This window comes from Galeopterus variegatus, unplaced genomic scaffold (assembly GCF_000696425.1).
Source record: "Galeopterus variegatus unplaced genomic scaffold, G_variegatus-3.0.2 Scaffold253, whole genome shotgun sequence".
Lineage (NCBI taxonomy): Eukaryota > Metazoa > Chordata > Mammalia > Dermoptera > Cynocephalidae > Galeopterus > Galeopterus variegatus.
Window position 1 is genome coordinate 671,885 of NW_007726364.1, and position 20,922 is coordinate 692,806.

Here is a 20,922-nt window from a genome sequence, read left to right on the forward strand (position 1 = left end):
CCCCCCCCCCCCAGTTTCACCCGTGTGGGTCCCTGTACGGGCTCGGGCTTCCTGTTCAGCAGCAGGGTGTCCTGTGCGGGTGTGTTGCTGTGTGCCTGTATGTGCTTGGTGGCCCTGCTGGCGCGGGCGTGTTTGGGGTGGTGGTAATTACTGGGATGGCCCAGCCCTAATGAGTGTGATCTCGTTACACTCTCGCCGCCTCTAATGGAGCTAACCTCATTTCACAGCCATTAGAGATGGAGATGAGGCCCCGCCCACTGTCCCTGCCAGCTGCAGCTTTTGCAGCCCTGGCCACGTTCTTTCCGTCCGGCTCACCAGTTCTGTTCCACCTCTCCTTCTCTCTCCTTTTTTTTCTGCTCCTCTTTCCATGTTTCCCTCTCCTGTTCCCCATTGTTCTTTTTCCTATTTGTCTTTTCGCCTCTCTCTCCTTTTCCCTTCTCTTTTCATGTCTCCTTACCTCTCCCCTCCTCCATTCCTGGGTTCCTACTCCTTTCACTCAGCACCCTCCCTTTCTTCTCCCCTCCTCGAGGAGTCCTCCACATTTCCATTTCTCCATCCTCTTTTCTGCACCCCTCCCCCCCTTCACTGCTGCTGTCTCGCCCATCCCCCACATTGCCCTGTCTGGCCAAAGGACAAATCTCAAGGGGAAACCAGGAAAGACAAACAAGGAGTAGTGACTTCATTATCGTCGTTAATTTGCCACTTCAGTTCCTCCCACAAGGGTCAAAGCCAGCACGGCTTGAACTCAGGACTGACAGGGAGGCTGAGACTGCAGCCTGGCTTTCCAGCTGTACGTCTCACACATCCACCCTTCCTCCTCCTCCTCAGCAGTCTTCATTCCCTGCCCGGGGCAGGCTCCCTGTTTTCTCTTGTTTCTTTCTCAGTCCTCACAGCCTACCGCCCTCCTTCATTTTTCATTTAAATTGTAGCCATCTCTCTGGATGCTCTCCCATGTTTTCTACCTTTGACTCCCTCTGTCTCTGTCATCCACTCCTCTTCGCCCCACTCCTCCCTGTCTAATCTGTCCTGAACCTCTTTCTTGTCCTTCCCTGGTCGTCTCTCTTTCTAACCTCAAGTGCACTTCCTTCCCTAACGCACAGGATTTATCATAGGGTTTTGGAAACCACACAGTCTGAAGAAGCTAGAGATCAGAGGAAGAAAGGCGCCTGTGGCCCAAGGAGCCAGTGATCCAGAACACAGGACAGCTGGGGAGAAATGGAGATAACTGCGATGGAGGCGAGAAGTGTGGGCTTGAAACTGGGAGTGAGCGTGGGAGGGGGATCAGCAACAAGGCATGGAATGCAAAATTTGAGGATGGAAATGGTGTTTACCCCATCAGTTCCTCAGGGAAACACAACCTGACACTCCTGTACCACCCTCTGCCCTCATTCACTGAGAAGCCAAACGACTGGCAATTGACTCTTGACCTTTAGCCCCAAGCCCAGCCCCAAAGGGAGAGGTTTAGGTTAGTTAGCTGTGACTGGAGGAGGCACTAGGGAAATGTCACACATAAGGTAAAAATGTCTGACCCACACCCATCCTGCCCCATCGACTTTGCACATCAACATGCCACACAGGGCCAGCCTGTGGCTCACTTGGGAGAGTGTGGTGCTGATGACACCAAGGCCACGGGTTCGGATCCCCATATAGGGATGGCCGGTTAGCTCACTTGGGAGAGCGTGGTGCTGACAACACCAAGTCAAGGGTTAAGATCCCCTTACCGGTCATCTTTAAAAAACAAAAAAAAAACATGCCACACAGGACCAGCCCCAACATGCGTACACCCTCTTCTCTCTGCAGAGAGTTCTTGTACACCCTGGGCCAATTTTGTCCTCCTAATTGCACAGGCCCCTGTGCATGCACTAGTGGATCGCCCTGCTGTGAATGCCAAGGCCCCAACTTAAGCTTTGATGTAATCCCGTATTCCTGCCCAAACACAGAGGAGGGCTCCTTTTCTCTCATTTTGACTTTTGAGGGAAAAAAAAATGTTGAGGGGTGCTGAGCTGTCTCAGTAGGTATTAGAAACAGATGTCTTCCTCCAGGTATATGCAGCCCCCACACCAGTGACAGAGCTTGGTGACAGGAACGCAGGTAGATCTCAGCCCTGTCACCCTTAACTGGGCATCCTGAACAAACGCACCTGGGCCCTGGTTCTCTGAACTAGTTTCTACAAGAGGGGCCACTGGAAACCAACAGGATTGCCTCAGGGGGCTGGAAGTTACCTCTGCATCTTTCATCTCTGCCTCACCAGCCTGGGGTGAAGGGAAGATGGGCAGGCAGTTCCCTGGGTATTTTCCCAGAGAGGCAAGGGGCTCTGGGAAAGTGGGTGGTGGGATGACAGAGCTTAGTGTGAGAAGCCTGAGAAGAAAGATGGAAAAATCAATGAAATGAGTTTCTAACGGTGAGGTAAAGGACCGCCGTGTCGACAGCCTGTCGCCTGCTGCAAAATATGAGCTGCCCAAGTCCATTGCGTTGGCTGACAGTGCACACAGCCACCACTGTCCTCCTTCAGGCCCCCGCCCACCAGCCCCTTCTCCAGCAGTCCTGGCCTTTCTTATTATAGCCAGACTCTCCCCCAGGGCTTCCAGCTTGCTCGTGCTCTTCCCTGTCTTCTTTCCTAGATTTCTCAGCCCATTTACGGTTTTCTTGACTCTTCACTGTAGGAACAGGACAGGCTGTAATCCCTGGTTGGGTATATCTTTCTCCTCTATGGCTTCTGTGTATTTAGGCCTCTCTGCACAGATCTTATTCTGAGAGTTGTGGTGAGCTCTGCACCTCTTTCCTGCCTAGATACCTCTGGACTCTCAACAATGGGCAGTCAGACATCAAGGCCATCCCTCGCAGTGTTCTCTACATCAAGGTCTGGGCAGCAGTAACCTCTGCCTCTTTCTGCCTTTTGACCCACTTGGCCAAAACTGACTTCTTTGTAATTTCCTGGGTTGAGACAGGTGTTTAGGATGGGTCTGGTATTGATTTCTGAACTCTTTGTGGCCATTATATACATATGGGTATGACTGATTTAATTGTGGTTTCATGATTGGGGGTGAGATGCTACTTCCAATTCAAATTTGCTGACTCTTCTGAAACACTCTCAACCTTTTCTGGAAAGCACCTCCTTTCTCTACCCTCCTCCGCATCTTCCTCTTGGGCTCCTATGACTGTTCATTCATGGTTTTCTCCCATTATCTCTACAAAGACTTCCCAGATTAGCCGTGAGAGTCAGCCCTGGCTGCCTCCAAGTTGTACCCTTTACCCAAAGTCTCTCCTCTCTGCCTCAGATCTCACTGTTCCTGGTTAATTCCCTTCTAGCCCTTCCCTTGTTTGATTTCCCAGCTTAACCATTTATGCAGGCTTAGGTCTGGTGGGTGAGGGAGTTAGGTGGGCAACTCTTCCTTAGCCTCTCCCTATTCATTCAACATTTGATCAATAGATATCTATTAAGCCTCCTCAGACAGACACTGTGCTAAGTGCTGGAAAACAATTGGAGATTAGACAGCCACAGCCCCTGCTCAGATGGCCATTGTGACCAACCCTCGGTCTCTCACCAGACAGCTTAGTCTCTCCGACTAAGGGACCCAGTGTCTTTTTTTTTTTTTCCTTCCTCTACAGCCAAATTCCACTATGCCCTGTGGCATTTTAGAACCCTTCCCTTTTCTCTCTCCCTGCATCAGTTTACACTCTCACAGCTCTGACCCCTCTCTTCTGCATTTCCAACTTTAGCCTCCATTCCTAAACCCAAAGCCAAGTTCATCTTACATTTCCAACAACTCTCCTCCCTGCTCACAAAGCCATTCTCCTTTCACATTCTGTAATTGCCATTTCCACTTCTCTTCCTTCTTTGCCTGTCTTTCAGTCTTACCATCCCAACCTCAATGGCCCTGTCTCTCAACGTCCCTTCCTCTTGTTCCTGTCAGGCTCTAGCAAATCTCAGGTACTCATGAACAAGACTTGTTTGTGACAAGTGTTGTTCTGATCTAAGAACAGCTCCAGGGAGGCAAGGTCAAGCTACGAGAGCCAGGAATCCTATGGATTTGACTCAGGCCCTGGCCCCATATGTGATACAGCACCCAGCAAAGCAGCAAGTTGTTCCTGTATGGGTTTCAAGGTAACACCAGCTGCCTCTGACATCATGGAGGGAGGAACCCTGTCAGGTTGCCAAGGCAACATCAGCAATTTATGACATCAGAGGCTTGAGATCTTTGGTTCTCAGGGGGCTAAGAAGATTCAAGTTCCTATCAGCTGAAGTAAATGGGAATTCTACTTTTTCATCTCTTTGCTCGTGTTCTCCTGGCTTGAGAATGAAATGTAAAGGCCTTTGGTGGGGTCGTGAGTGATTAGGCCAATGGAATGAATGCTTGTGAGGTTCTCTCTGTCTCTCTCTTCACCAGATATCTCTGTGCTTTCTCTCCCTTTCATGGGCATCTCTCTTCTGCGGCTTCGTCCGGTGGTATTTCTGCTGTGCCTTTTTTCCAAATGGTGCCCTCCCCCTTTTCTTCCCTCCACTGCAGTGCTGTCTTGGCTTCAGTCACACGGTGTCCTCCTCATACCAGAGGCATGCATTTCCTTTGATACCTCATCCTCTCCTTTTCCCCCTACCAAGCTCTGTGCAGCTCTTATCTGCTTCAGCACTCCTGTTTGCCATCATGTACCTTCTTTGTACCATACTCTTTACCCACCTCAGCTTATTCATCAGTTCCTCCCTTCCCCCTCTTTACCATTGTATTTATTTCATACTGCTTTTTCTATTGACCTCTTCTTTGGGAATATTCTATCATTTCTCTTTCTCTTTCCTTCTGTATAACTATTAACTCGTGTTTTGTTTCATCCTCCCAATTTTTATTAATCACCCCTAGGTTTCTCCCCCGACCCCCATTCCACATAGATTTTCTTCCCTTCCTTTGCACACGTCCCTCGTGGCATACATTTCTCTCCCCCGTATGTTTATTGCACCGGCCCCCCTTCTTTTCTGTAATTCTGTTCACCTCTGAATTCTTCCATTTTCTGCCTATATCTACCTTCTCCTTTTAGCCTTCTAAGCTCCTGAGGTCTGGAAAAACAACGATGGGCAGCTTAAAACCAAGGGAAACTCTCTAGATCCTTTATCCATCTTTACCATTCTTTAGGCTGAATGAACTTGGCCCCTTGCATGATAAGATAGCTTCTATCCACGAATAAAATCTGCCTTGTAAAGAATGGTGCTGAATCCAAATATGATAATAGCAGGGGCCTAGGAAGAAGATGAACTAAAAAGTGAAGAAAAAGCCACTGATATTTAGAATGAACTGAATGATGGGAGGCAACCAGGCAGGGTGGAGCTTAGAGTCCTAGAGAATGTCCCCTTACAAAATTAAAGTTGACAGTTAACGGACATAATGGCACTGATTGATGAAGGGGTTATATGCCCCTGGAAGCCCATTAAATTGATTTCTTGGCCTGTTTATGTGTCTTCACAGACCATACCCCCCACTTCTCCCAGCCTGCTGGTACCTTCTGCTGCTGAGACTAAAATGCTGGGTAAGAGGATAAGGGATAAAAGAAAATTACAGTGACCAAAGAGAAAAGGTAGGAAGAGGACAGATATGGAAACAAAGATAGAGAATAAGCAAGGGAGATCACAGGAGACAGGGATGGAAAAAAGGAGGTGAAACAAAATGAGAAAATGAAAAAATATACAATGGTAAGGGAAAGGGAGGAAAATTGAGTCAGCAGGAAAGAGGTCTGTAGTGGGAAGCTCCTGGAAGGCAGATGACACAGGAGACCAGAGGTGAGGTCCTGCTGGGGGAGACAGGCACGTGGCAAAGGGGACATTGAACAATGCTAGGAAGTTCCAAAGTTTCCTTGATGAAGGTGGAAGGTGGAAGAGGAGGTTGTCTTGGCCATACTGAAAGGGCACTGGAATCTTTGTGGGGAGATGTTTCTGCTCCATCCCCCTCTTCTGCCAGGACCCTGACCAGTGACTACCACAGTCATGACCCATAAGCAAACTCCAAAGTAGCCTGAAAAGGCCAGATATACCCAGAGGGACCCTTAAGGAGTGGCATGGAGTTCTAGACAGGCAGAACAGTCAGGTAGCCAAGGCATGACACATAGTGACAGGGACACACAGAGAGAGGATCACTTGGATGGGAAGGGTCACAAGCGGAGGCACTGACACAGACCCAGAGATGGATGGGGTGGGAAGACCAGTGAAAAATGGCAAAACCAAGAGGCAGGAACACATGGGCAGAGAGTAGCGGGGCTACAGGAGCAGCGAGAAGCATGGTCCAGTGCTCGAAAAGGTTAAGATTAGATAGGACTACTCAGAGAGGAGCAAACGAGCGGATGGAGGGGGGCACAAGATAGACACGCTTCACCTCGAATGGGACTGTGGCCTCCCCTCACCTACTCGTACCTTTCCAATAAAAAAAGAAAAAGAAAAACTTCAGGCAAAAACCAACGAAGAGGAGAGTATCCACGTCCCCTTCCACCCCGCGCCCCAGCGCCCTAGACCATCCATCAGCCCACCGGCCGCGGTTCCTCCCCCATCCCGCAGTCAGCGGGGGGCCGCCGAGATCCAGGCTCATCCAGGCTCCTCCAGGCTGACAGCTCCGAGCCCTCGCACTCACCCGGCCTCCCCTTCCCTTCGGGACCCCCGCTCCCCGTACAGCTCGGCGTGGTCCGTCCAGGCTTTCCTTACCCTCCGTCTGTCCGGCTGGCCCCGGCCTTTCCCTTCCCCGTCTTTCCCTCCACCCCTGCCTCTCTCTTCCCCCATCCCCGCTCGCACGCCCTCTCTCTCCCACACCCCTGCCCGCCTTCTCCCCGGGCTCTGTCTGTCCGTCCGTCCGTCCGTGTCCCCTCCCCCAGCCCCTTCCCGTCCCTCTCCGTCCCCTCCAGCGGCAGTCTCCGAGCGCCTCTCTCCCCTCCGTCTCGAGCTTCCAAAGAGCAAGGAAGGGAAGGAGAGGGAGAGGAGAAAAAAAACCAACCCAGCAGCATCGGAAATCGATGCACTTACACCTCAGCTGGAAGCAGGGACGGGAGTCGAACCGCGGCCGCCGAGCAGCGCGAGGCGGGGAGGGGAGGGGGCGGCTCTTGGAAGGGACTTCTCCGATGTGTTGATTCCTTTTTTTTCCCCTCCTCCTCCCTCCCTCCAGCGCTCGCTCCGGGGCGTCGGGGACGGAGATGGAAAAAATAAATAAATAAATTCACGGCGGTGAGGAAAGTGAAGGAAAATAATCAATGCTATTTGGCTGCGGCTGAAGTGTTTTCCCGGCTTCGTGAGGGGGTTTCCATTGATTCACCCTGGGCACTCGCTCTCTCCCTGCCTCCTCCTCCTCCTCGCCCTCCTCCTCCTCGCCCTCACTCCTCCGCCTCATTCACTGGCTGGAGCCTAGGCGTCCCACACAATGGAATAATCAATACCCAGGCGCCCGGGGCGGCCCCACTGAGCAGGTGCAGCGGCCCGCCCGCCGCGGCGCATGCCGGGAGTTGTAGTCTGTTCGTCCCTCCTTCCCCGCCCTCCGGTCTTCTAGTGCCTGATCTGCCCGCCTGGCTGGGCTAGGGGCCGGGGCCGGGGGCCGGGGGCCGGGGCCGACATTGGTCGGAGGCTGGTGGCAGACCTGGCCAAACGGCCCAGCCGCTTCCTCGTCTCTGGCACCAGGTCCAAACCTGTGCCTGGAAAGAGGGCAGGCCCCTTTAAACTCTTTCCTGTCTCCCCCTCCTCTCCACAGGAACCATACATGTATCTTGTTGTTTTGTTTTAAATCAGCCCTAGAGCAAGCTCTGGCTTCTACCAGCTTCCCAGAGCCGCCTGTAGGCCTCTCTCTATTTCCACTCCCTTCTTCCTGCCTTACTATTCCCCCTCCCTTCTGACTGGGTACTAGAACCTTCTCTTCCACAGCAATTACTCTGAAGTCTCTGAGAGCTTCAGTCACATAGTCCCCTGAGCTCCGTAGGTGGAAGGGAGGTTCTGGCTCCTCCTCATCTTAGTTCATCAGCTCATAAGGCATTCCTACATTCTCATAATAATTTCTAAGATTTATTGAGTGCACAGGGACAGCTCAAAGCACTTTTGCGTATGTTAATTTATTTACTCCTCACAATCCTATGAGGTAGACACTATTATTAATCCCATTTTACAGTTAAGGAAACCAAGGCACAAACCAGTTAAGAGGCCGAAGGTTGCATGGCCAGTAAATGACAGCGCCAGGATTCAAACCTTGATGGTCTGGCTCCAGAGCCCACACTAGCTGCTACAGCCTACTTCTTTTAAAAGATAACAACGGCAAACCCTGAAGTTCACAGGAAAAAAAGGAGAAAGAAACTAATATTTTGAGTTACTACTATCTGACAGTTTTTTATGGAATCCTTACCCTGTGAGGCAGTCCACATTTTACCAATGAGAAAGCAGAGACTTAGGGAGGTGGAGTAGCTTGCCCAAAATCAAACATCTAGAAAATGAAGCTGGGAGTCAACCCCAGGTCCTTCTGGCTCTGGAATCTGGTCTTTCCATTAAGTTGCTGCCTCTGCCCCACTGGATTGGACCTTATAATACAGGGAAAATATTAGGTCGTCTTCCTGGGTTGACAAACCTGAAAAGCAAAGAATGGATGAAAAGCAGGCCAGGGAGAGGAGTTAGGGGCTGTGGTCCCTTCCCTCCCTGCATGGAGTAGGGGGAAGGATACATCCAAGACATCCCAAGTTCAAGATGCCATGTCTGTAAACCGGTGTCCTTCGCATGGTATTTCCCAGTGGTCACATGTTTCCAGAAACATACTGGGGAGAGTGGAGGTGTTGAGAACCTGGCACTTGTCACCCATCATAAGAGGGAGACAGGAGCTGACAAGACCCACTGTTCCTCAGCAAGCTTCCTCACCCGGAGAGTCAACACATACAATTAAGGTCTCCAGATAATCATAGTCCTAAGAGGGAGCAGAAGGACCCTTTCCTATTTTGTCTCTCAATGCAGTCACAGGGCCACCCCCATGTCTTCCTGCATTTTTTCTTTTTGTGGCTGGTCAGTACAGGGATTGAACCCTGGGCCTTGGTGTTATTAACACCACATTCTAACCAACTGAACAAACCAGATAGCCCTCTTCCTGCATTTTAAATGAACAAGAGTATTTTCCCTACTCCTGACAAAACCTGCTGAGGGACTGCTGGAAACTCTGACAATCACCTCAGTCTGGCACTCAAGGACATTTCTAACCTACTCCTCAACTGCATTTCTAGCCTCATCTACTTACATACTGGCCAGGTGCTCTCCAGTTTCTGGGCCTTTGATCATGCTTTTCCTGTCTCCATCTGGGTCTCCAACTGTTGAAATCCTATCACATCTTTAGTTCCCATCCAAAATATTGCTTCCTCCGACGAAAGTTTCCTTCCCACCCTTATCCTGAATATTTATGCCACGATGTATTAGATCTCTTTTAAATCTCCAAAATAGCTAAACTGGACTTAATTACCTTTTCCCCCCTCCTAGCCCATCGCCACTGTCCTGCACTTAGTCGTCAATTAAATATCTGCAGGACAGTGTCTGAGTGAGTGGCTTGTACTCCAGGCCCATCTGCGTACGTTGGGAGGGGGTTGGGGATGGGGCCACAGATCCCTGTACCCAACTCTCCCCAAAGGCCTGCAGTCCCAGTTCAGCTTCAGATGAGTCCCGATGGCACTAATTGCAGCTTTCCTGTCACTATAGCGACGGGTCGGGAGAGGAGGCAAAGGCTCCCTTTGGAACTACATCTCCCGTCATGCACGTGGTCCCCAGGGTGCCGGCCTCAGTGTGAGGCCTGAGACCTGGGCAGACCCCCGGGAACCGGGAGAGGTCGGGATGAGGAGCAGAGCCAAGGGGGCTGCCTCGCTCCCCTGGCCACCGCAGGGCCGCGGCCCCCCATAACCTAGCAGTCCTCTCGGGTCCCGGCCAGTGCTCAGCAACGCCACAACGGGCCTAATATGGCCGCTGGTGCTGGGACCGGCCGGCGCGCGGAGAGCCAGGCCGAGGTCCAGCGCAAGGACTGCTCCCGGCATTCCTCGCGAGTGTGGCGTGGGCTCCCTTCCCCCATCTCCGGGCCCCGCGAGAGGGAGACCTTCGGGCTTTGAGGTGAGACCCAAGGCTCCGCTGGCCGGTGCTGTGGCGGGGAGGGGCGGGTCTTCCCGGGTGGTGAACCACTGGCCTCCTGGGGTAGCAAGGTGTAGAGAGGTGACGTTGAAAGGAGGACACCCGTTACACGGCCTGCTTTCTAGGGAGCCCTTTGGATTGAGGACATCAGCAGCAGTGGAAGGGCTCTGTCACTGTTGCAGAGCCTTAAAACAAAACAGACGAGGCCTCCTATCACCGAGGCAGAGAGCTCTGCGAAAGTGTGTGTCTCATAAGTTTTTCCAGGGCTGGGGTCTGTGGTGAGCTGTTGCCCTGCAGGGCTGAGTACCAGGTTTTGCACCCTTGGGAGCTCAGGGAATGTTTGTTGATTGATCGATTGCAGGTAGCATGGCCCATGGCTTGATTGAAGTGGAGCGAAAGTTCGTTCCAGGGCCTGGCACAGAGGAGCGGCTGCAGGAGTTGGGGGGCACCCTGGAGCACCGGGTCACCTTCCGAGACACCTACTATGACACCCGTGGGCTGAGCCTTATGCAGGCTGACCACTGGCTGCGACAACGAGAGGACAGAGGATGGGAGCTCAAATGTCCTGGAGCAGCAGGTGTCTCAGGGCTCCACACCGAGTACATGGAAGTCACAGCTGAACCAGCAATTGTGGCCCAGCTCTGTGAGGTGCTAGGGGCTGAGGGCCTGGGGACTGGAGTTGTGGCTGATGTGCTGGGCCCACTGGGGCTGGAGGAAGTAGCTAGTTTTGTGACTAAGCGGAGTGCCTGGAAGCTAGTACTCCCAGGAGCTGATGAAGAGTCGTCGCTGCTCAGGGTGGACCTGGATATGGCTGACTTTGGCTATGCTGTGGGTGAGGTAGAGGCCCTGGTGCGTGAGGAGGCTGAAGTACCAACTGCCCTAGAGAAGATCCACAAGCTTAGCAGTATGCTTGGTGAGGGAGACAGGTCCTTCTGTGCTTTCCTTGCTCTCCACTTTCTTCTTCTGGAGGCACCCACTGGACCATGTAGTGAGGGAGGGTCTCTGGATTATTTCTGTAACGGGAATAGTTTTAGTGATTTTCTAGAGGACCTAGCTTCCTTAGAGTTCCATCAAATCCTGTTTTCTCTTTACAGTAGTGTCTGTTCTGGATGTACTCTATCCCAGTAATTGTCTCATTTAGTTCTCTTAGCTGTAGCCAGGTCTCCAGTTCCATTTGTCAGTTCTCTGCTTTGATCCTTCCTTCCCCCAAATTTCTATCCCTTTTTTTTTTACAACTGCCTAGATCCTCATTTAATTGTCTTTGAGTAAAAGGCAAGAACATTGTCTTTATACAGACAGTACAGTAAGCTGTTCTTCTGTTCTCAAGCTTAGTTCCTTTATAGACAGATCATCACACAAGTATGGGGTTGTGCATCCCATGGAGCTTACAGCCTGGAATGCTGTTTGAGCCTCCTCAGCAAACATACACTGAGTTCCCTGCTGTATGCCAAGTATGCTGCCAGGCACTAAAAATAAGACACTGACAGCAGGCAGTTCCATACCACATAGAGGTGAGAATTCTATGTGAATCCCAGCTCATGGCTATAGCATCTCTCTTCTTTCTACAGCCCTTGGTTTCTATGTGTACATCTCTGCATGTACTTCATTACCAAGCTAATGAACTTTGGGTTGCCTAGATGGGCTTTAATTTTGATTGGGGGACAGGGGTAATAACTGAAATGAGTCAATATTGAAGCATCCTGTCTTCATGGTGCCTGGGTGCCTCTTCACCATTTCTCCTTGCTGGAGGAAAGGCTCATGTGTGGCTTCCCAGTCCCACTGCTGCCTGAAGTGGCTTTAGGTCCCACTTCCACAGGCCAGTAAGGGAATGGGTTGGTGGGTTGTAGGAGCTGCTTGAATAGCATTCAGAATCCCAGTACTGCCTTGGAAACAACTTTGGGCTTCTGGCTGAGTAGGCAGGGAGCAGAGTTAAAGTATTTAAAGAAGCCCTGTCTGCTTCTGTCTTCATTGTGTTTTTGTCGGTAGGTGTGCCAGCACAGGAGACAGCACCTGCTAAGCTGATTGTGTACCTACAGCGCTTCCGGCCTCAGGACTATCAGCACCTGCTAGAAGTGAACAGCTCCAGAGAGAGGTCACAGGGGACTAAACATCTTGACAGCAGCCTGGGCTAGAGATGTCACTTCCTAGAAGGGGAAGGGGCCTCTGGGTCTAAAGGTGTCCACTCCTGGGCTCACTGTGCCTCTTCCCTTGGCTTCCCTTCTGAAGCGACTCCTCTCTCCCCAGATCTGCCTGTTTCTTCACCCAACTCTCAGCTACCCTTCCTTGAGCCCTCCCTGGCTGCCTCTTCTCCCTCATCCGTCAGATGCAATCTGTGGGCCGCCCCTCTCCCCTGGCCGCTAAGCAGCCTCCATTGATTTCCGCTCGTGTTTATAGGATTTCCACTTAGCCGTGATCAGTAGTTAAGCACAGGAAAATCCCTTGCTACCCCCGCTCCCTTGGTCGATGCCATTGATTCTGCCAGCAGCTCCTAAACTGCCTTACAGCTGAGTTAGAGATGAGGGGAGGCAGCAGGGATTTCCCTGCCTTGGGGTTGTAGGGAATAACAGCAGGTTGGGGAAATGGTTGGGAATCCCTATTAGCAATCTAGAAATTCTGGTTTATTTGGCTTCTGTGTGCAGCTCTGGCCCAGAGGGTAGAGTGCCTCCTGTGGAAGGGGCAAATTAGCTCCCCAACCTGGAGAGGGGTGGAAAGTTAACCCTTCTTGTTGAGACATGTTCCCAAGTCTCAGGAGAAGATTCATGTTTCATGTAACAGAGCTCTTCCCTTGCTGTTATTCATACATGATTTCTACCTCAAATATACCCAAATATGGCTTTCCTCCCTGCTCAAGTTTTATTGGGCTTTCATTATTTGTGGGAAAGGTGGGGAGGCAGACTCCCACAGTTTTTGTAGCGGCAAATGCAGGGCCAGAGTGCCACCTGCTGGAAGCTCTCAGGTGAAGATTCCAAGTTGCTGGGACCCCTGGGGTTTTGGGGACGCAGGAAGATATCAAGTTATGAGTGGAGATAGTTACTGCCATGTCTCCACAGGTAAGTTGTTCACCTCAAAGATCTCCTGCACTGACTGGCCAAAGTGGTTGTAGGTGAGGCGCAGCTTTAGCCGCAAGGGGGCCTAGAAACAGGAAAGCAGTTAACAGGATTAGCACCCGTGACTTCTCCCACTCCTGGGTCTTATTCACATAGGGATCCTGGAGCTCACCTTGTTAGGATTCAGAATTCTGAAGAGCTGGGTGATAGGAAGGCCACCCCGAGCTGGAACTGTGTCCCCACTGGGGGCCTGTAGCTGCAGCTGGAAACTCTGAACATAGGAGGTTTGGGCAGAGCACGGTAAGGCATCTGGCTCGGCTCTAGCAACCCCTCCACACCCAGTGGTTCCAAACCTTCCTCCAATAACTGCCCAAGTGCTTATCTCTGTATATCATTCCTTTCCATCACATTCTGTCTCCCACCCACCTCCTCTACTTAGTGGCCTTTTCTCCTGGAGTGGCCAGGCCACTTCTGAACCCTGATCTTTACAAACCTTGGGCACAGCGGCCTGGCAGATGAAGTGGGTAACATCATCTCCTGAAGAGTTGGTGGCAGTAATGGTGATTAAGAGCAAAGCAGAGATTCCAGGGGGTCGAATGAAAGACAGATTCAGCTGTACTCCCTCACGCTCAAACACTTTGAGATTTGGGATGGGAGCTAGAGCAGGGAGAGTGAGGCAGCTCAGTGTGCACACTCGAGATAACATGTTCATTCATTCAGCAGAAATGGAGTGAACACCTAACTGGCCTTGCACTGCTCGAGATACTAGTGACAAAGTAGACAAAAAGATGAGGCTTACAGTCTAGTGGGGAGAAACAGTAAAAAAGCAAACAAGACAGAAAACCACAGACTGTAATAGGTGCTGTGGAGGAAATACATACCAGAATAACTAGGAATAACTAACTTAAATGGGAGTAGTAGGGGAAGGCATCTGACATTTTAGCTGAAGCCTGAAGAGTGAGAATAGGCTAGTTATTTGATGTGCTGGGGGAAAGAATATTCCATGTAAAAAAAAAAAAAAAGTGTGAAATGCTGAGGACTTGAGGTGGGAGGGTTTGAGGAACTGAGAGGGGCCAGTGGAGTGGGTAGAGGGAAAAGTGGTGTGAGATGGGCTGGGGAGGAAGCAGGGCCCTGCAGCCTAAGGTAAGAAGTCTGGAACAAAGGGAAGACACTGAGGGGTGGCCAGGAGGGACTGGCATGATCAAATGAACACTTTTACCTGCTGAGATGGGATGGGATGGAGGGCACACAGGAGGGAACAGTGTATGTGAGTCTCGGTCCTTGGCTCACAAGAAGTAGCACATTTCTGCCCACCTTTTCTAGTACATTGCCCTTTGGCTGAGGCTTACCCGGGGATGGAGGTGCACAGGGAAGGTCGAGGAGATGTGCTAAGGTGCCTGCTGGGGAGGGATCCAGAGGGGGAGGATGCTGGGCATTCCCAGAAGGGCCATCCAGGAGATCTAGCAGATCCAAGAGCTTTGAGGCCTGGGGGAAAGGACAGAAAGGTCAGGGCTGGGCATGGAAGCCCAACCAAGTCATCCTTACCCAGGACTTCCAGCCTCCTCACCTGGGGCTCTGTGGGGACAGGGGCTGCTTCTGAAAGCTGGGCTGCTGCTTTGCTTTCCTTTCCTTCCTCATCAGCCTGAGGGCCACCTCGCTCCACAAGTGGCATCTTTTCAAGGATGGCAGCCCTGAGAGGATGGAATGCTGGTATTTCTCTCTGTGTGGACCCTGGGCCTTTCACAAGAGACATCTGGGATGAGGGCTAAGGACACGGAGAGCCCTGAGCACATGGTGGGGCAGATGTGCCCTTCTGATTTCCAAAGGTGGCACACTGTTGCTGGTTTTAAGATGAGTAAAGAGGGTTAGAAGGTAGCTTAGCTTCAATGAACTGCAGGTAGGAAGTTCTCACCATGAGTGAGGAAGGACACAGATGCGTGTGAGACTTTTGTACCTAGAAAGGGACATTTAGGAGAGGGCAGGGGTTTGGGTCCTACACTGTGGGAGAGTGCCAGACGCACCTCATGTGGTCGTACTTCCGGAAGAGAGTGTTGTACTCCACAGCCCGCTGCTGCAGCTCCACGTCCAGGCAGCTTCCGTAGATGGACACCACCTGGCGGATGTGGCTGGGCCATAGTGCAGTGTGAGTGGCAATGGCACTGTGCCCTGTCCTTCTACTCCAGGAAGTGGCAGGGAAGGGAGAGGCCCCACAGAGCAAGGGGATACCCAGGATATTTGGCACCAAAGCAGGGACCTAAGGACTGTGGGGAGCAGAGGTGTGTGTGTCTGGGGAGAAGCTCAGAAACTGGCAGGCAGAGAGAAGGGACATCTCTCAAGGGGCTAGGACCGCTCCTTACTTGTTGTCCCCATGGAACCGGGTGCTGAGCTTCATGAGGGCTGTGAGGGCATATCCTCGGGTGGCTGGCAGGGACATATGGGACTGCAACACCTTTTCCAGCAGTGCCAACACCTCCTCTTCTTCCACCTTCAGGTGTGGACACAAGCGATGACCCTGGGGCCATCCCTACCTCCCCTAGTAAATCCTTCCTCAGTGTACCCCCAATGCAGGTCTTACCTGAAGGGGCTCAGTTTCCTCGCTGCTCCACTCCAGCAGGAGGTCCCCATACTCCCCAATGCACCAAGCTGCAACCTGCACCAGCGGTTGCTGTGTGGGATAAGAAACACTGCTGGGCCAGTGTTTCTGTCCCCTCCTCACCTTCAAATCCTGCGACATCCCTTTAGGCAGTGCAAAGATGGTGGGAGTTGGCAGGGTGGGGAAAGGGAAGTTTGTTACCTGGCTCTGTCCTGGTGCCTGGGCTCCCACTGCCCTCTGGTGGCCAAGCATCAGAACTACATGGCCTAACCACACAGGATAGAGACGTGAGAGGGTCCCTCCCTCCAAGAAGAGGTGGATGGTTTCTGCCCACCCTACTTAATTAAGATGGGAAAGGGGACTACAGATATTGGCTGGCATCTGTTAACTCACTCAGCATTCGAGGTAATAATAAAACCTAATACATGCAGAAAGAGATTTTATCTATCTCATTTGATCCTCAAGACAGCTCTGGGATGTAGGCAGGGTAGAAAGCTGAGTACACGGAGCATAAAGGTTAAATTACTCATCTGTAGTTACATGGCCAGTAGGTACCAGAGCCAGGACAGAAGCCCAGGTGTTTTAAAAACAGGGCTCTGTCCTTGAGTGGCTACTGCACCAAGTAGATAGCCGTGACCTTGAGGGAAAAGTAATTAGGAATCCAGTTTAGGAAGGAGGTGGCACAGGAAGGGCTGGGGAGTTGTTGGGTAGCCTTGGATAGGTGGGAATGGTACCTGGGAGATGTCCTCTGCAAGGGCACTGTAGAGGCGGCGCACAGAGTAAGAATGCAGCTCCTGGGCCCCCCCTATCAGCTGGGTCAGGTTGGCCACTGCGTCATCCCGCACATGGCTGCCTGCCTGAAGGAGGGTGAACGTGGCCAAGTCAGTGTGGTGAACTCTGCCAATTCCTGCCCGCTCTCTGACTAGACCTGCCTCACCGTTGTCAGCACATGCAGGATGGTGTCTATGTGCCACCGCTTGGTAGGAGCAAACCTAGGGGACAAATGGCTCATCAGTCCTGGCACTGATCCTCTCTAGATTCCACCCTCTCTGCCTCCTGGGTACCTGTTACCTCACCTCTCTGCAGCCAGTAGGATGCCTGAGGCACAATCAGCCCGTAGATCCGGAGGGCAGGACTCCAGAAAGGCCTGCAGCTCCTGCGTCATGGCTTGGATGTTGGAGCTATTTACCAGAGCCAGGCTCAGTTCCAGGGCCCGCCTGGCAGGAGAAAGACAGGTGTCTATGCAAGTAGCCCAGGTCTAAGGCCTTCCCCTTCCCCAGGCACCTGAACCCTTGGTCCCCATTGCAGCTGCTCTGAGCTGGTTCAGGTCTTGACCACCAGATGCTCGGCTCTCTGCCCTGCCCTCTCGTCCCCTCTATCTCTGCTTACCGGCTGAGGGACACATCAGTTTCCCGCAGACATTCCACTACAGTGGGCCTATGCCGCTGCACAGCACTGTGATCAGACTGCACCAGCCGCAGCAAAGACATCAGGGCTACGTACCTGGTCAGGGAGGGAGAGGCCCTATCATACCATGGCTATCAGCCCCTATCCCCGTCTTGCCTTGGATATAGGGGTAAGAGGTAGATGGATCAGGAGGTTCTGGAAGAAGGAGGGCAGAGGGCCAGAGGCTCAGTGGCACAGCCTAGCCAGAAACCTAGGACTATTACCTAGTGTTCTTGTCACTGTTGAGCAGGAAGCGGCCAAGAATGTTGACAGCTAGAACCTATGGGAGGCAGAGGTTGGGGACAGGAAAAGAGCAATCTGCTCTTTTAGGAGTGGGGACCACATGGTACAGGAGGATGGGGGTGGGGTGGGGAAACCAGTGAACAGGACCTGACTGCCTGGTCTGGGGTGGTGGGGGGTGCCACATGAGAGAGGCAATAGGGATGATACCCGTAGGCCAGCTGCAGAGCGGATGTCCATGATGGTAAGCACTGTCTCAAACAGGACTGCATTGCTTGCATTTCGGCCAGTGTCTGTGTTAGTGGCCACCTGAGTGAATGGGAGAGGAGACATATCAGCATAGTGCTCTGTCCTCTCCTCAGGTCTCTGGGAGGTCTCCACCATGTCATCTGTCCACCCCGCAACCATCCAACAGACTTCCCTGAGCCCTTACTATGTGCCAGAGCCAGACTGGGCACTGGGGTGATAGCACTAAGACAGACTGTGTTCCTCCTTCATGGAGTTCACTGTCTAGAGGGGATGGAGAGGTGATGATGTGGCCACTGTGTGGTGAGTGGTCATGTGAGGGCTGCCCAGGGCTGGTGGGATCGCAGAGCAACCTGACCAGTGCCCTCTCCCCAGCCCACACCTGGGCCAGCAAGTCATTCATGGTCTCACTGCTCTCCTCGTGGTTCCGGCCCAGAATCCGAAGCAGTCGAAGTATCTGGACCTGAGGTTGAGTTAAAGGTTGAAAGGTGGAAGCATTCATAGAGGAAGGAATTGGGGAGGAGAAAAACCCAGCATTGAGGAGAGCACTGTGGGAGTCTGGCCACCTCCCTGGAGCTTCCCCCTCCTCCCTCTCACCTCCAAAGGGCCCTGAGAGGGGATCACAGGTGTGTGAAGCTGGGGAAGTTTAGGACAGACTTTTTTTTTCACTGTAACCAAACTGGATTTTCTGACCTTCAGGCATTCCCTCTCCCCCACCCCCACTGGTTCTGGGATGACCTGGGCAATCCTGTGCCTGCCAGCCTCCCATCCAGGACACTGAATAAGCTAAACTGTTCTCTGGGAGATCACCACTGCAATGATCTTATTGCTAAGCCCTGTCTGTTCCGTTCCAGGGATACAGCAGGGAAAGGTCAGCCCACCTGCAAGAAAGGGTCGCTGACTCCAGATATGCTGTGTTCTATGGAGTATCCTGTTGTCACCAGAGTCCGGAGGATCTGCACCAGCTGGGGTACCACCTGGAGGGAGGGCAGAGCCTTGTCTGGACATTCTTCCTAATCTTCTCAACCTTTAGCCCCATTCCACTCCCACTGCCCCTCTTCACCAGCCTACCTTTCGAAAGTGTCTGAGAGCTGCAGGGCTTCGTTCGCAGAGCTCCGTGATCAGCGTGATGGTGCCCAGCAGGACGCCTGGGGTCAGGGTGGGGGAAGTGAATGGTGCGCCAGGGTCAAGGGAGAGTCTACTGCATGTGTGTTTGTGTGCATGTGCTACCCTTCTATGACCTGGTGTTCCCATCCCACTTTTCACTTCTATCCATGCTAGAGCTGAAGCAGAGAATGGGGAGTCCTGTGGCCTTACCGTGGTGGCGCTCATGAAGTAGCTGGGCACAATGTGGGAGGAAGACGTTGGAGAGCTCAGGGACCTTCCGGATCATGTGCACTGCAGTCAGAATAGCCTGAAGAGGTCAGGGGCCTTAGGGCAGGGGCCCACCAGGATGGACCCCCTACCTCTACTGCATGGCGGATGGGACAGTGTCTGGAGGGGCAAGTGCCTAGAGTCCTGCCATTTCACCTTCTTGCGCAGGTAGGGGCTGGGCTGCAGGAGCAGTTTCTCAACCTCTGTGGTCAGGTCCCGGCACATCTCAGCAGAGCCCATGGTGCTCAGAGTGCACAGGGCCAGGCCTTGTACTGGCTGAATCCCCTGACTCAGGTCACTGCAGGGTTGGGGGGATGGTCAGTCAAGCCTCTGAAAAAACCAGTCCTTCCCAGTACCTACAGCAGGCAGCCCCTTGGGATTTCCCAGTTCCCCATTCTCCCATCTCCCTGATTCCAAGTGCTTCCCAGAACCCTCTCACTTTTTGATGCTGTTGGTAATGAGCAGATGGGCATCGTGCCTCTCATCCAATAGAAGCATGGCCCCCAGGTAGCCTACCCTCTTGTCTGTGAATCTGGGGGAGGCGATCAGTTTCAGGCACTCCATCTACAGGGAAGGGGGAAAACCAGGAAGGGCAGGGGTGAAATATTAGAAAAATATCCCTGTTTCATCTTCCTCAACAGCAGATTAACTTATGGAGTATCATATTCCATCACCCTCCCTTCAGCAAGCGGAGAGGCTTAGGAGATTCAGGCGTTAGCGGGTAGTTACAAGTCGAGGAGGGTGGGAGAGGAGATGAGGAGGTGCCGTGAATGGCGCTGTCCAGAGAATGAAGGGTTCAAGCCAGCTGACGACCATTGGAGATTATAATAGGGAAAGAGGTTTGCGGTGCACGCTTTGAGGGTTCAGAAAATGTAGAGCGAAAAAATCAGCGCACAAATAGGCTAGGGGGTCCGAGACCCTGGCTCACTAGTCTTCCTCATCACACTCAGAAGGGAAGTATTCCTGGTCAGTACCTGTCCAAAGTGGGCGGGGTAGCCCAACATGTGGACGTAGAGCAGCTTGGCCAGCTGGCGGTGCCTTTGCAGAGGGTCCCCATCGCGGAAGGAGGCCCGGATGTGGGCGCACTCCTTTTGGATCAACTCTCGCTCTTGGGCCTGAGTCTTGGCCCCGCGAATCTCCTGGATTAGATCCTGAAGCTTCAGCGAAGTTACCACCATCCTGGGGGGCAGAGCCCGGGAGTGGAGAGGGCTTTAACACTCTCTGGCTGGGCGTGCCTGGCCTTTCTGCCCAGGCTTGACCCGTGCCAAGATTCTAAGTGGCGGGGTCCCACAGCTCCCCTAAAACTGAGCCCACATTTCCTTTCCCTCCTTGGGTCTCTATCCCTTCCCCATTTCACCGCCCGACGAGATCCCCACTGCGCATGCGTCCCCCAGCCTGTCCCTATTGAGCATACGCCAGAGCCCCGCCTATTCCCCCCGCCCCTCTCCTTCCCCCACCTGGCGTCCCATCCCCAGCTCAGCCATTCATTTCCTTCTAGGGCCCTGCGTGATTTCCTCTGCGGAATTCCTCTCCCCATTCCCATCCCAGGCGGCTTCAGCTTCCCTACCCCAGGACTCCAGCCTCACCTGCTTTCTGTCTCAACTCCGCTCCTCTCCCCCCAGCACTTCCTGGTACCGGGCCGAGCAGGGGTTGGTGCTTCGTCGGGTCCTTCCCTCTCCCCGCCTCCACCATGGGACCCCGCCCTTCCTGGGCCGCCCGGCTCAGCCTTCTTGAATCCGCTGACCTCCGGCCTCAAGCTTTGGAGTTTAGGGAAAGAAGCTCTTCTTATCCGCATAGGGTCGGCGAGACAGTATGATAGGTCTGGGGTTCCCCGAGAGACCTCTTCGTGCATCCTCGCCACCCGGAGAGTTTCAGAGAGCTTG

General features: G+C 52.7%; 3 protein-coding genes across 7 annotated transcripts in view; 1 reads left to right on the forward strand and 2 right to left on the reverse strand.

The window, feature by feature from the left end:
• Positions 1 to 7,332, reverse strand: part of ZFHX2 (zinc finger homeobox 2) — a 28,338-nt gene extending 21,006 nt beyond the window's left edge. The window contains exon 1 of the mRNA XM_008566601.1: positions 6,992 to 7,332. The gene's annotated coding sequence lies outside the window, so the exon portion shown is untranslated. The remainder of the gene's footprint in view (positions 1 to 6,991) is intronic.
• A 2,574-nt stretch (positions 7,333 to 9,906) lies between these two features.
• On the forward strand, positions 9,907 to 12,938 carry THTPA (thiamine triphosphatase). 2 transcript variants are annotated; one of them, XM_008566600.1, is made up of 3 exons: positions 9,907 to 10,075; positions 10,455 to 10,741; positions 12,080 to 12,204. In XM_008566600.1, exons 2-3 carry the CDS (start codon positions 10,460 to 10,462, stop codon positions 12,113 to 12,115), a joined length of 318 nt encoding a protein of 105 aa, XP_008564822.1. In that variant the 5' UTR covers positions 9,907 to 10,075; positions 10,455 to 10,459; the 3' UTR covers positions 12,116 to 12,204. The 2 variants fall into 2 exon arrangements, with proteins under 2 accessions (XP_008564822.1, XP_008564821.1); XM_008566599.1 differs by having other exon boundaries at positions 9,908 to 10,075; positions 10,455 to 11,006; positions 12,080 to 12,938.
• Positions 10,959 to 20,916, reverse strand: AP1G2 (adaptor-related protein complex 1, gamma 2 subunit). 4 transcript variants are annotated; one of them, XM_008566596.1, is made up of 23 exons: positions 20,626 to 20,916; positions 20,014 to 20,218; positions 19,479 to 19,603; positions 19,196 to 19,337; positions 18,983 to 19,079; positions 18,737 to 18,813; positions 18,547 to 18,642; positions 18,048 to 18,128; positions 17,630 to 17,728; positions 17,404 to 17,459; positions 17,123 to 17,236; positions 16,810 to 16,950; positions 16,671 to 16,725; positions 16,468 to 16,590; positions 15,716 to 15,805; positions 15,498 to 15,625; positions 15,162 to 15,266; positions 14,708 to 14,831; positions 14,490 to 14,625; positions 13,634 to 13,797; positions 13,313 to 13,411; positions 13,157 to 13,225; positions 11,038 to 11,106 (listed from the first exon to the last, which is right to left on the reverse strand). In XM_008566596.1, exons 1-23 carry the CDS (start codon positions 20,889 to 20,891, stop codon positions 11,101 to 11,103), a joined length of 2,598 nt encoding a protein of 865 aa, XP_008564818.1. In that variant the 5' UTR covers positions 20,892 to 20,916; the 3' UTR covers positions 11,038 to 11,100. The 4 variants fall into 4 exon arrangements, with proteins under 4 accessions (XP_008564820.1, XP_008564818.1, XP_008564817.1 ...); XM_008566595.1 differs by lacking the exon at positions 11,038 to 11,106 and having other exon boundaries at positions 12,924 to 13,225; XM_008566597.1 differs by lacking the exons at positions 11,038 to 11,106; positions 15,162 to 15,266 and having other exon boundaries at positions 12,924 to 13,225.
• Between the last annotated feature and the right edge of the window lie 6 nt (positions 20,917 to 20,922).